Raw genomic sequence first — 12152 nt, forward strand, 5'->3', positions numbered from 1 at the left:
CTGGGATTTGATTTAGGAGATATGTGCTATGTGTTCCTCTGTAAATAAATGTGTGAAGAGTGGTTCAAGTTCGAGCCTTCACCTGAGAAGAATGTAGCAGCGGAACGCAGTCACCTAAAGATGAAGGTTGGAAGCTGTGAAATTTAGACCAAATACTGCAACCTTTATAGCCATTGTGAAAAATGGCAGAAAACAATAAATTGTCTGGATATGGTTATTGTCTGTTTTAGAGCCTGAAGCAAATGCAAAGAATCATAGTGGAAGAGTGATGTAATAGCCGTACCAAAGAGAAACCAAGATCAAACCTCTGCATTGTCCGTCAGAAATTAAGTTTTTTTTTTGTTGTTTGGTGAGTTGGATGCTGTCAATTGATAGTGATATTCTGAGAGTTCTTTGAAGGTTGAGAAGGTTGATGTGTTAAATACTTAAAATGCATCGTCACACTCTGACAGACTTTGGAAAAGACACAGCCCCTCCATACAGGGAGTCATAGAGTCATACAACAATGAAACAGACCCTTTGGTCCAACCAGTCCACACCAACCATGCTCCCAAGCTAAATGAGTCACACCAGTCTGCACTTGGCCCATATCCCTGCAAACCTTTCCTATTTATGAACTTCTCCAAATGTCTTCTAAATGTTGTAACTGTACCTGCACCACCACTTTGTCTGGCAGTTCATTCGATGCATGAACCACTCTGTGTAAAAACATTACCCCATGTGTCCTTTTTAAATCCTTTTATTCTCTCTGTAAAAATATGTCCCCGAGTTTTGAACTTCTCCACTTTAAGGAAATGACCTTTGCAATTCACATTATCTATGTTCCTCATGATTTTATAAACTTAAAAAGGTCTCCTCTTAACCTATTATACTCCAGTGAAACAAGTCCCAACTTTTATCGGTCTATTTTTATATCTCAAATCCTCCACTCCTGGCAACTTCCTAGTAAATCTTTTCTGAACCCTCTCCAGTTAAATAATATACTTCCTGTAACAGGATGACCAGAACTTTACACAGTACTCCAGAAAAGAAAAAAGCCCTTGGGCAAAAGTTTAATAAAATTCTTTTTGGGGATTCTTTAGTCAATACAGCATCAGTTTTTTGATAATTTTGTCAAGATGTTTCATGCAGGCAAATGTTTGGTTCTATGTGATATACAGTTCTGCTGGAATATTTTCCACCGTCTTCATGAAACAAATGTGACATTAACACAATTTTTTGAGGAGAGAAAGAAAGAAACATGATGATTGAATAACCAGGTTGTGAACCTTTTAACTGGGGCTTTATTGTAAATGTTGCTGTTTGCCTCCACGCTTGCTTCTCTTCTGCTGGGAGTGAGGGAGAGGAATGGCAAGAGGGGATGAATGAGACTGGGTGCATATGTGCCACTGGGAATTACACTGGGAATATTATTTTGGCAATTTGCTTTAAATCTTTATTTGACATTAGATTAGATTCCCTACAATGTGGAAACAGGCCCTTTGACCCAACAAGTCCACACTGACCCTCGGAAGAGTAACCCACCCATTTCCCTCTGACTAATGCACCCAACACGATGGGCAATTTAGAATAGCTAATTCACCTAACTTGCACATCTTTGGACTGTGGGAGGAAACCGGAGCGCCCGGTTTTCTGCTGCTGTGTCTCTCCCCTCAGCTTCTCCTTACTAGACATCATCCTGAAGGATGAACAGATGTATAAATAGACAGATGAAAATTCTTGTTAGATTAGGAAGTGTTATTGTACATTCACTTGCAGAGTTACATATCACACAGGTGTCATGATTTGTTTCAATTGAATCCTTTACCAGATGGCCTTCAAGAGAACAACAATTTAGCCCAACATGTCCATGCCAGCTCTCTGATCCAGCAATTAGACTCACTCCGTATTATTTCTCTGTAGTGTTTAAAATTTAATGTGGAAGTTAAGATTTGCAAGAATGCAGAAGACTCTCTTGTCAGCTGATTATGTATGCCTTGGGGTTCTTCTAAATTGGAATTAATAATGTTACTGAAATTTGATTGCATTTTTTAAAATCTGATTCAGCAAGAACAGCAACATGTGCTCGCATGCAAGTTTTAAGCATGCTGAATATCTATGATCTTTAAAATGAGCAGTCCTTTTCCTTCAATAAAGTCATTACATTATACATTGGGACCAAAATGACAAGAACATGAAATATTAAATCAGTTTGGATGTGTCTGCCTCCCAAGTATACAATTATATTTATCTGCTGTGTGACTTTGCTAATTATTTAGAAAATGATTGTTCCTGTCCAAGTTTTAATTCGTATTGAATTGCCGTTGAAAATAGATGTGTTTTAGCTGGGAAGATAATTGACTATTTTTACATTTACAGATGGTAGAAACCTTGACAGTAGTGTTGTACAGTTTGCAACCAGATAAGCTGAGACTACTGCGTGGCTTGTTATGTTTTTGTCATTGTTAGTTGAAAAGTTTTTAGTATTCACTTTTTAAATGTTTCTGATCTTTTTCAGGTTGTACCTGTGCACATTTACTTTGGCTGTTTCAGCTGGTGCGGTCTTGCTGTTGCCATTTTCAATTGTCAGCAATGAGATCCTGCTTTCCTTTCCACAAAATTACTACATACAATGGCTGAATGGTTCGTTAATTCATGGTTAGTATGAATTGCTATCTATAACATTTGGAAATGCCCATGTTGATGCGATTTACAAACTTCAATCTGTTCTATTCAGTGCAAACCTATGTCTTAGACAGCATGCTAGTTGAAAAAATGAATCCTTGTTGAGAAGCATAGTCCTTGTCATGAATATTAGTGTGAACAGTTGTGACCTTTGGGAGAGCCTAGCCTTTTCCATCTCTGGGGGTTTTGGCATTGCTGGCAAATCCAGCATTTAATTGCCCAACCCTTAATTGCCTTTGACAAAGTAGTGGTGATCTGCCATGTGAACCGCTGCATTCCATATAGTGTAGATATCGGCACAGTGCTATTACAAAAGGAAATTCCAGGTTTTGACTGAATAAAAATTGAAGGAATAATGATATAGTTCTGAAGAGAACTTCCACTTGGTGATCCCATGTGTTTGCTATCCTTATGCTTTTGGGTGAAAGAGATTTATGGGTTTTGGAGATGATGTTGAAAGAGCCTTGGTGAGGTACTGGAGGGCATGTTGTAAATGATGAACACTGCTGCCACTAAGTGGCAAATGAGGTGCTGATAAAGTGCTTTTTTAAAGTTCCTTGAGTATTGCTGGAATTGCACTCATCCAGGTATTCCATCGCACATGACTTCTTTAAAAATTCGTTCATTTAATGACCATCCCTCATGCCTTTAAGTTGGTGGTGAATTGCCACCTTGAATTGCTGCAATCCATTTGATAGTTGTGAACCCACAAGTCATTTGGGATGGAGTTCTGGGATTTATATTAGAGTGGTGCTGGAAAAGCACAGCAAGTCAGGCAGCATCTGAGGAGCAGGAAAATCAGCGTTTCGGGCAAAAGCCCTTCAGGAAGATGATGAAGGGCTTTTGCCTGAAATATCGATTTTCTTGCCCTTCAGATGCTGTCTGACCTGTGCTTTTCCAGCACCATTCTAATCTAAACTCTGGTTTCTAGCACCTGGAGTCCTCACTTTTGCTCAGGGCACTCCTGCATGTTGACCCAGTGAAGGAACTGAAGGATGTATTTCCAAGTCAGGGTGGTCATTGGTCTGGAGGGGAAGTTGCTAATGGTGTTCCCATGTATTTCTAGCCTTTATCCTTTGAAATGATAGTGATCGTGGGTTTCAATTATGCTGACTTGGTGGATTTTGCAATGCATCTTATAGATGGTACAGACTGCTGCTACTGAAGAGAGTGAGTTTTTGTTGCTATGGAGCCAATCAAGTGCTTCATTTTTCCCTGGAGGTTGATGACGTGTACCTTGCAAATGATGGGCAGGTGTCTGGTGTGTTACTTGCCGGGATATTCCTAGCCTCTAACCCGCTCTTGTAGCCACTGTTTATGTGGAGAGTCCAGTTCAGTTTGTGTACAGTGTTGAACCTCAGGGTGTTGATGTTGGGGAATTCAGTGGTAATGCCATGGAATGTCAAGGAGTGATGGTTGGCTTCTCTTGTTGGCGATGGTCATTGGTGGCTAATGTTATTTGTCACTTCTCAGCCTTCGCCTAGGTGTAATGTAACCTGACCTTGTCCAGGTCTTGCTGCATTTGAATGCAGACGGTTTCTGACCAGTTGTAAATGGTGCTGAAGTTTGTGCAACCATCAGCTCATATAGGGAAGGCCATTGAAGTAGCTGAAGTTAGATTATATGGAGTCAATGTGGGTTTGTGAAAGGAAATCATATTTGACAAGTGTTCTGCATTTTAATGATGTATGAAGGACAGATATTGGAGAACTAGTGAGTGTGATGTATTTAGATTTTCAGCAAGCTATTGATAATACGAGATTAGTGTGCAAAGTCGAACCATGGCTGGCTGGGGGGTGTGGTGGTGTGGTAACTTACTGGCATTTTTGAGATTGGTTAGCAGACACAAGAGTAGGAAGAAATGCTTCATTAAATGCAATCCCTTTAACATGTCCATCCCCCAACAGTATGGTCTTAGTGTCATTGCATGGAAGGTGGTGACAAGTGGGAGTCCCTGGGATCACTACCTGGGCCCAGCAATTCATAATAAATATCAACAATTTGGAAGAGGAAATGTGGTATTTCCAACTGTGCTGAAGACAAAACAAGATGTGATTTGAGCGTATTAAGGAGGATCTACAGAGCCTTAGTTGAATATCACTTTTTGCGTCATAGGGCACCAGTTTGAGATTGAGGCGAGGAACGTCTCTAAGATTAAGAGTCTTTGCGACTCCTTGCCATTGACAGCTTTTGGGAGCACTGTCCTTATTTGTATTTAAGGCTGAGATGGACAAATTGTCGATCAGTTTGCGAATCTGAGGGTTTTGGGGAATCTGCTGAAAAGTGGGCATGAGGAATGTCTAAGCGGGTTCAAGGAACTGAAATGGCTTGCATGTTCCCATCTCTTATCTTCCTATCTGAACTCTTTTTTTTCTCTCAAGGCAATTCTGTACCTGTTATCAACCTAGTGAATGTTCTTAGGACTGCCTCCAGTGCCATTTTATCTTTCCTCCAAGAAGAGTAACAAAATTTGTTCCAGCTGTTGTCTGATGAAAGCTTTATATAGTTTTAGCAAAAATGCACGACTTTTATACTCTATTTCCTTTGAAGTAAAGACCAACATTGCATTTATTACCCACTGAACTTGTATGCTTTTCGTTTCATGGACAAGGACTCGCAAATCCCTCTGTTCTGTAGTTTTCTGTAATCTTTCTCAATTTGAATAATATTCAGCTCCTCTACTCTTCCTGCCAAAGTACATAACCTCAAATATTTCCACGTTATATTCCAACTGCAAAGTTTTTGTTGATTTGCTTAAACTGCAAACTTTGTCACCCTCACCGCTTGCCTTTCCACCCACTTTGCTTATCCTGAAACTTGGCTGTAGTACGTTCACTTTAGACATTCTAGTCATTAATCTGTATTGTAACATAAATGCCCATCAACGGTAGGCAATAAGTACTAGCCAGCTACAATGCTGACATCCCACAAAAATGAATAAATTAAAAAAAACATGGTGACCTTACACTGATCCCTGAGACATTTCCATTGATTACAGGTTCTCGTCCTGAAAATACTGCCCTCATCCCACTCATTTATTAGTTCGCCGATCTTCTATCCATGTTAATACACTACCTCAAATACCATGGGCCCATACCTTAAGTAGCTTAATGTGTAACACCTTATTAAACACCTTCTCAAAATCCAAATGTATTACATTCACTGCTTTCCATTTATCGATCCTGCTTATTAGCTCCTCAAAGAAGACTAAACCTGGAGTAGTGTGTGCAATTATGGTCGTCTCATCCAAGAAAAAGTATATTGCTTAAGTGGAAATACAATGAAAGCTCACCACACTCCTGCCTGGGAAGGCAGATTTCTCCTCTGAGTAGAGATTGGGTTGACTAAGCCTGTTTTTTGCTGGAGTTTAGAAGAATGAGTGAGGATTTCATTGAAATTTGTTAAATTCTGGCAGGGCTTGACAGACTGGATCTGGAGCTGTTGTTTCCCCAACCAAATAGTCGCAGTCTCAGGATCTCAAGCTATTTGAGTGCAGTGCTAAGAAACTTTTCACTTAGAGGGCGATGGTTTGTGGAATTGTCAACCATAAGGATGTGGAGGCTATCACTGAATATCTTTGAGAAAGAAATAGACTTTTAAAGGTCAAAAGTGTTGGGAGGAGAGGGAAAAATGCTGGAGTGTGGCTGAAGGATTTCCTGAGAAACGTGATGCAGCACATTTTGGAGAGCACCATGCCAGTCGTGCAGCCAGAATGTAGTCGTAACTCATTGGTTTTTGCTGTTTACATGTCTTTAGTTGATGTTTTTGATTTCACTTTCCTTTTGAATGTCCAATTTAAAACCTGCATGTATATCTGTACTCAATTAAATCGGTTTGGTGACTGTTATCTGTTGCAATGGTCCTGTTGTGGTTTCTCTCATAACCCTGCTTTGCCAGGATTGTCTATAACCAAATCACAACGAAGAAGCTTGGAATTTCCTGCTTCTGCCATAATTCAATTTTTTTTCCCAATATTGTCACAAGTGCATCTTTCCAATGCATAGAAACAAAGCCAGACTTCAGTAAGGTCTTGAAATAAGTGAGCATGCTGTTCAAGTGCACAGCTCATGTTTCTTTCATGCAAAATCAATTTTCCGATTACTTAGTCTTGGAGTTAAAGTAATTGCTAAAGGAAGGATCCACTATCTGTTAACTTAGCAAGTTAGAAAGCATCAAAGCTTTTCAAAAAATGCTGTGCAAAGGTGAGTGGCAAGTCAAATGATTGTTTAGAATGTGAAGAGCAGCAGAGACTAGCCAAACAGGTAATCCAGGAGGAAGAAATTAGTTTGACATGCAGCTAGCTAGAAGTCTAGACCGATATCACTAGTTTCTGAAGAGGGTATTGATTATCTAAAGTGTGTGTGTGGACTACGGATGCTCGAGATCAGAGTCGAGAATGTGGTGCTGAAAAGATGCAGCAGATCAGGCAGCATCCGAGGTGTAAGAGAATCGATGTTTCTGGCATGAGCCCTTCATCAGGACTTTCCTGATGAAGGGCTTATGTCTGAAACATCGATTCTCCTCCTCTGATTCTGCCTGACGTGCTGTGTCTTTCCAGCACCACACTCTCGACATCTAAAGTGAGAGCTCTGCTTTTCCAGCAGGTATTTGATATTGTGGTACTTTTTTTTAAAAAAGGAACTTAGTAGCTATGATTTGATTGGTGGAGTTGACATGATGGGCTGAATGGTGTAATTTCTGCTCCTGGGTCTTATGGTCTTCTAGATTGTTAGAAAATAGAAATTACAGCGCAGTGCAGGTCCTTCGGCCCTTGACATTGTGCTGACCTGTGAAACCTGTTAGTTTAATGTCTATCAATGGGTTATTGTCAAAATCCATTACATATTAAGGAATTAATAACTGGACATTTAGAAAGTCAAAGCCTGCGTCAATGTAGTGATATAAAGTGTAAATTGTTTGACTGATTTTGCTACTGTTCCTCCAAGATGTAACAAGCAAAGTAGATAATGAGGTTCTTTTAAATGACATGTTGATACTTCCAGGAGGTATTTGACAAGGTGCTGAAGGTTTTTTAAAATTCACTCATGGGCTGGGTGTTTTGCTGGCTCACCAGCATTTGTTACCTGTCCCTTGTGGCCCTTGAAGGTGGTGAGGTGGTGCCTTCTTGAACTCCTCTGGTCCATGTACTGGAGGTTGCCCACGATGATGTTAAGCAAGGAATTTCAGGATTTTGACCCAGCAACAGTGAAGAAACTGTGATATAGTCCCAAATCAGAACAGAGTGACTTGGAGGGAACTTGTACGTGGTGGTGTTCCCATGTATTTGCTGCCTTTATCTTTCTCGAAGGATGTGATTATGGGTTTGGAATATGCTGCCTGAGCATCTTTTGAATTTCTGCAATGCATCTTTTTTTTAATTCATTCACTTGATGGCATTGCGAGCTAGGCCAGCATTTATTGCCTATCTCTAATTGCCCAGAGGGCAGTTAAGAGTCCTCCATATTCTTGTGGCTCTAGACTCGCATGTAGGCCAGACCAGGTAAGGATGGTAGTTTCTTTCCCTATAGGAACATTAGTGAACCAGAAGGTTGTGTGACTTTGTAACTCTGCCTCAGTGTGTGTTGGAGGTGGGATAATTGAACATTTTCAAGAAAGATTTGGATACATTCTTGTTAGGCATTTATCTTGGGGAAGGTGGAAATGGGGAATTGGGAACACCAGATGATCAATGATCTTTTTTGAATGATAGAGCAGGATTGAAGGTTGAATGGTCTACTTGGGTCTTGTATTTTATGTCAAGACTTTAGCTGTACTAATTTGGTGCTTTTGCTTAATTTAAGTGCTTCACAGAAACTGTGTTTAATGCATCTCCAGGATATTGGTGTTGGAACTTTGAGTGCTACATGGAATTGTCATTGGGAAGTTGCATGAGCACTGAATCTGAGCTGGCTGCTGGAGCAGTTCAGATTCTAGAAATTCTTGGTGAGCAATTCCCTTCCCCTCTTCCCAGTGCCAACTGGAAAGAGTGTGATGAAATACTCTGTTTACCTAGCTGAGTACAGCTCCAACAACAGTTGAGAAGCTTGACTCCACATAGCATAAAGTAACCTCCTTGATTGGCTTCCCACTTTCCACAATGTCAATATTTGGAGATGCTGGTGTTGGACTGGGGTGTACAAAGTTTAAAAATCACACAACACCAGTTTATAGTCCAACAGGTTTAATTGGAAGCGCACTAGCTTTTGGAGCACTGCTTGTTAATCAGGCGATTGTGGAGTACACAATTGTAAGGCACAGAATTTATAGCAAAAATTTTAGTGTGATGAAACTGAAATTATACATTGAAAAATACTTTGTTTGTTGAGTCTTTCATCTGTTAGAATGCCATGATAGTTTCACTTGTTTCATGTGTAAATCACACAACCTTTTTTAAAAATTGTATTCTCAGGTTAACTGTAACAATTGGTGTTAGCTAGACAATATGTTTGAAAGTGTTAGCCCCTTGTGTTCTCTGTCTATGCCATGATGTTTAGACTGACTTTTAACTTTCCACACAATATGTCAGTGATGTCATTCATTCAGGACCATGGATGTTTTAAAAAAAACACTGCCCCTCTATCAAAGTTGCTTATATAGTTATAACTTGTAAGCTTCATGTTGCCATTTCAGTGATGACAATAACTGAATCATCCTGATTTGGAAATGTTTTAGTAAACTTGACAGTTTTGATTGCTGTAGGACTCCATCTTGTGGTATAACCAAGAACTTATGCTTTTTGAAAAAATGCCTTCAAAGTCTGGTTTCTCCACTTGGTGATTTAACTACCAGAATGAAAAGCATTTGGATTCCTCAGCTTTTTTTCTTTCTGCTGTCAGACAATCTGTCTGATGTGCGATCTTTGATTAATCTTCACTTCCACCAGCAAAATACTGGCATGGCTGAAGCAAACCTCTTTGCAGACTCTCAGAAACTGTATTCATCATGCTGAATGAATTTGTCTGTGGTCACATTCTCAAACTCTTTTTTTGTTAATCGTTCCTTCCTTGTGACTGGCATGAGTTTATCACTCATTACCCCATCTTGTTAGCAAGATTACCATTGTTCAAATGAGTGGGTTGGTGGTGTTGTGATCATGTTACTGGACCAATTGTTCAGAGCAATGGCCTCTGGAACGTGTTCAAACATCTGACCACTGCAGCTGGTGGAATAAATCTGGGACTTAAAGCTAGCCTAAAGGTGACCTAGCCATGTCATAGAACATAGAACATAGAACAATACAGCACAGAACAGGCCCTTCGGCCCACGATGTTGTGCCGAACATCTATCCTAGATTAAGCACCCATCCATGTACCTATCCAATTGCCGCTTAAAGGTCGCCAATGATTCTGACTCTACCACTCCCACGGGCAGCGCATTCCATGCCCCCACCGGTCTCTGGGTAAAGAACCCACCCCTGACATCTCCCCTATACCTTCCACCCTTCACCTTAAATTTATGTCCCCTTGTAACACACTGTTGTACCCGGGGAAAAAGTTTCTGACTGTCTACTCTATCTATTCCTCTGATCATCTTATAAACCTCTATCAAGTCACCCCTCATCCTTCGCCGTTCCAACGAGAAAAGGCCGAGAACACTCGACCTATTCTCCATTCCAGGCAACATCCTGTAAATCTTCTCTGCATCATCTCCAAAGCTTCCACATCTTTCCTAAAGTGAGGCGACCAGAACTGCACACAGTACTCCAAATGTGGCCTAACCAAAGTCCTGTACAGCTGCAACATCACTTCACGACTCTTGAATTCAATCCCTCTGCTAATGAACCCTAATACACCATAGGCCTTCTTACAAGCTCTATCCACCTGAGTGGCAACTTTCAAAGATCGATGTACATAAAATTTCAAATTTTGAAAATCCATCTGGTTCACTCGGTCCCCTTTCTTCAAAACATGACCAACCTGTATCTGAATGAATAGCCACACTGATGGCATTTAACAATTAAACACATTTGATATGGCCTTGCAGGCCACATTACTGTATTACGCTGCTATGGTGAATAATGAAACGAGATGGATAATCTGTCATAAACCTAGGCATCAGAATCAACAAAAGCAAACTTCTGTCAAGACCTCAAGAACATCTGGAGCCATATGCCAAAATTTGGAGGGCAGTCATGGTCATAGTCTGCAAGATATGACTGCACGAATATGTTTAAGTCATCACCACATGGAGTTATAGAGTCATAGAGATGTACAGCATGGAAACAGACCCTTCGGTCCAACCCAATCTAGTCCCACCTGCCAGCACCGGCCCATATCCCTCCAAACCCCTCCCATTCATATACCCATCCAAATGCCTCTTAAATGTTGCAATTGTACCAGCCTCCACCACTTCCTCTGGCAGCTCACTCCATACACGTACCACCCTCTGCATGAAAAAGTTGCCCCTTAGGTCTCTCTTATATCTTTCCCCTCTCACCCTCAATCTATGCCCTCTAGTTCTGGACTCCCTGACCCAGGGAAAAGACTTTGCCTATTTATCCTATCCATGCCCCTCATAATTTTGTAAACCTCTAAGGTCACCCCTCAGCCTTCGAGGGTTATGATACTGTCATGATACCTACTTAGCAATATCTTGTTCACGGATATTCCGTTTTCATTTCAGCAGGATCAGTCCTCAGGTTGTGACTTTGACTTTGTTAAAATTTCATGCACTGAGCTGAAGTCGAGAGATGAATTGACAATGATTGCCCTTGACATCAAGGACTGAGACATGGGGTCAGAGACTATAGAAAGTCTTTCAGCTGATTGAGTCTGCACTGAGAGAAAAACACCAACTGTCTGCGTGAATCACACTGTTCAGCACTTGGTCATAGCCTTTAATGTTATTTTAAGTGCCTGCTTAATTATCTTTTTTAAAAGGTTATAAGGTTCTTCGCCTCTACTGTCTTTACAGGCATGTGTCACTAAGCCTTATCAAAATGAGTGGTATGGGAGCTTTTCACTTAATTGATTCATACCTAACATAATGGAAGATGGCTGTGGTTGTTTGAGGTCATTTATCTCAGTCCTGAGGCACCACTGCAGGATTTCTAGGTGTAGTGTCCTGGTATGATGCTGCTCCTTTTAACAAGGTTATGTTGTTTTAGGGCTGAAAATGTGTTGCTAGAAAAGTGCAGCAGGTCAGGCAGCATCCAAGGAGCCGGAGAGTCGACGTTTCCGGCATGATCCTTCTTCAGGTATTCCTGAAGAAGGGGTCATGCCTGAAATGTCGATTCTCCTGCTCCTTGGATGCTGCCTGACCTGCTGCGCTTTTCTAGTAACACATTTTCAGCTCTGATCTCCAGCATCTGCAGTCCTCACTTTCTCCTATGTTGTTTTAGGACCAATTTGATCATAGCTAACGGGTATTTTCTCGTGCAAAAGGCAAACCCTTTTAGAAAGCAGGAATCACAAGCAATGCTTTGCCTGGCAGCCCACTGAAGATGTTACCTAGTATGGTGACAAAACATCTGGAAATGCACCTTCCAA

General features: G+C 40.8%; 1 protein-coding gene across 1 annotated transcript in view; it reads left to right on the forward strand.

The window, feature by feature from the left end:
- Window positions 1-12152, forward strand: part of lmbr1 (limb development membrane protein 1) — a 270045-nt gene that overhangs the window by 37896 nt on the left and 219997 nt on the right. Inside the window, exon 4 of the mRNA XM_060825130.1 lies at window positions 2498-2637. Coding sequence (XP_060681113.1) covers window positions 2498-2637 — 140 coding nt within the window. The remainder of the gene's footprint in view (window positions 1-2497; window positions 2638-12152) is intronic.

This window comes from Hemiscyllium ocellatum, chromosome 5 (genome assembly GCF_020745735.1).
Source record: "Hemiscyllium ocellatum isolate sHemOce1 chromosome 5, sHemOce1.pat.X.cur, whole genome shotgun sequence".
NCBI lineage: Eukaryota > Metazoa > Chordata > Chondrichthyes > Orectolobiformes > Hemiscylliidae > Hemiscyllium > Hemiscyllium ocellatum.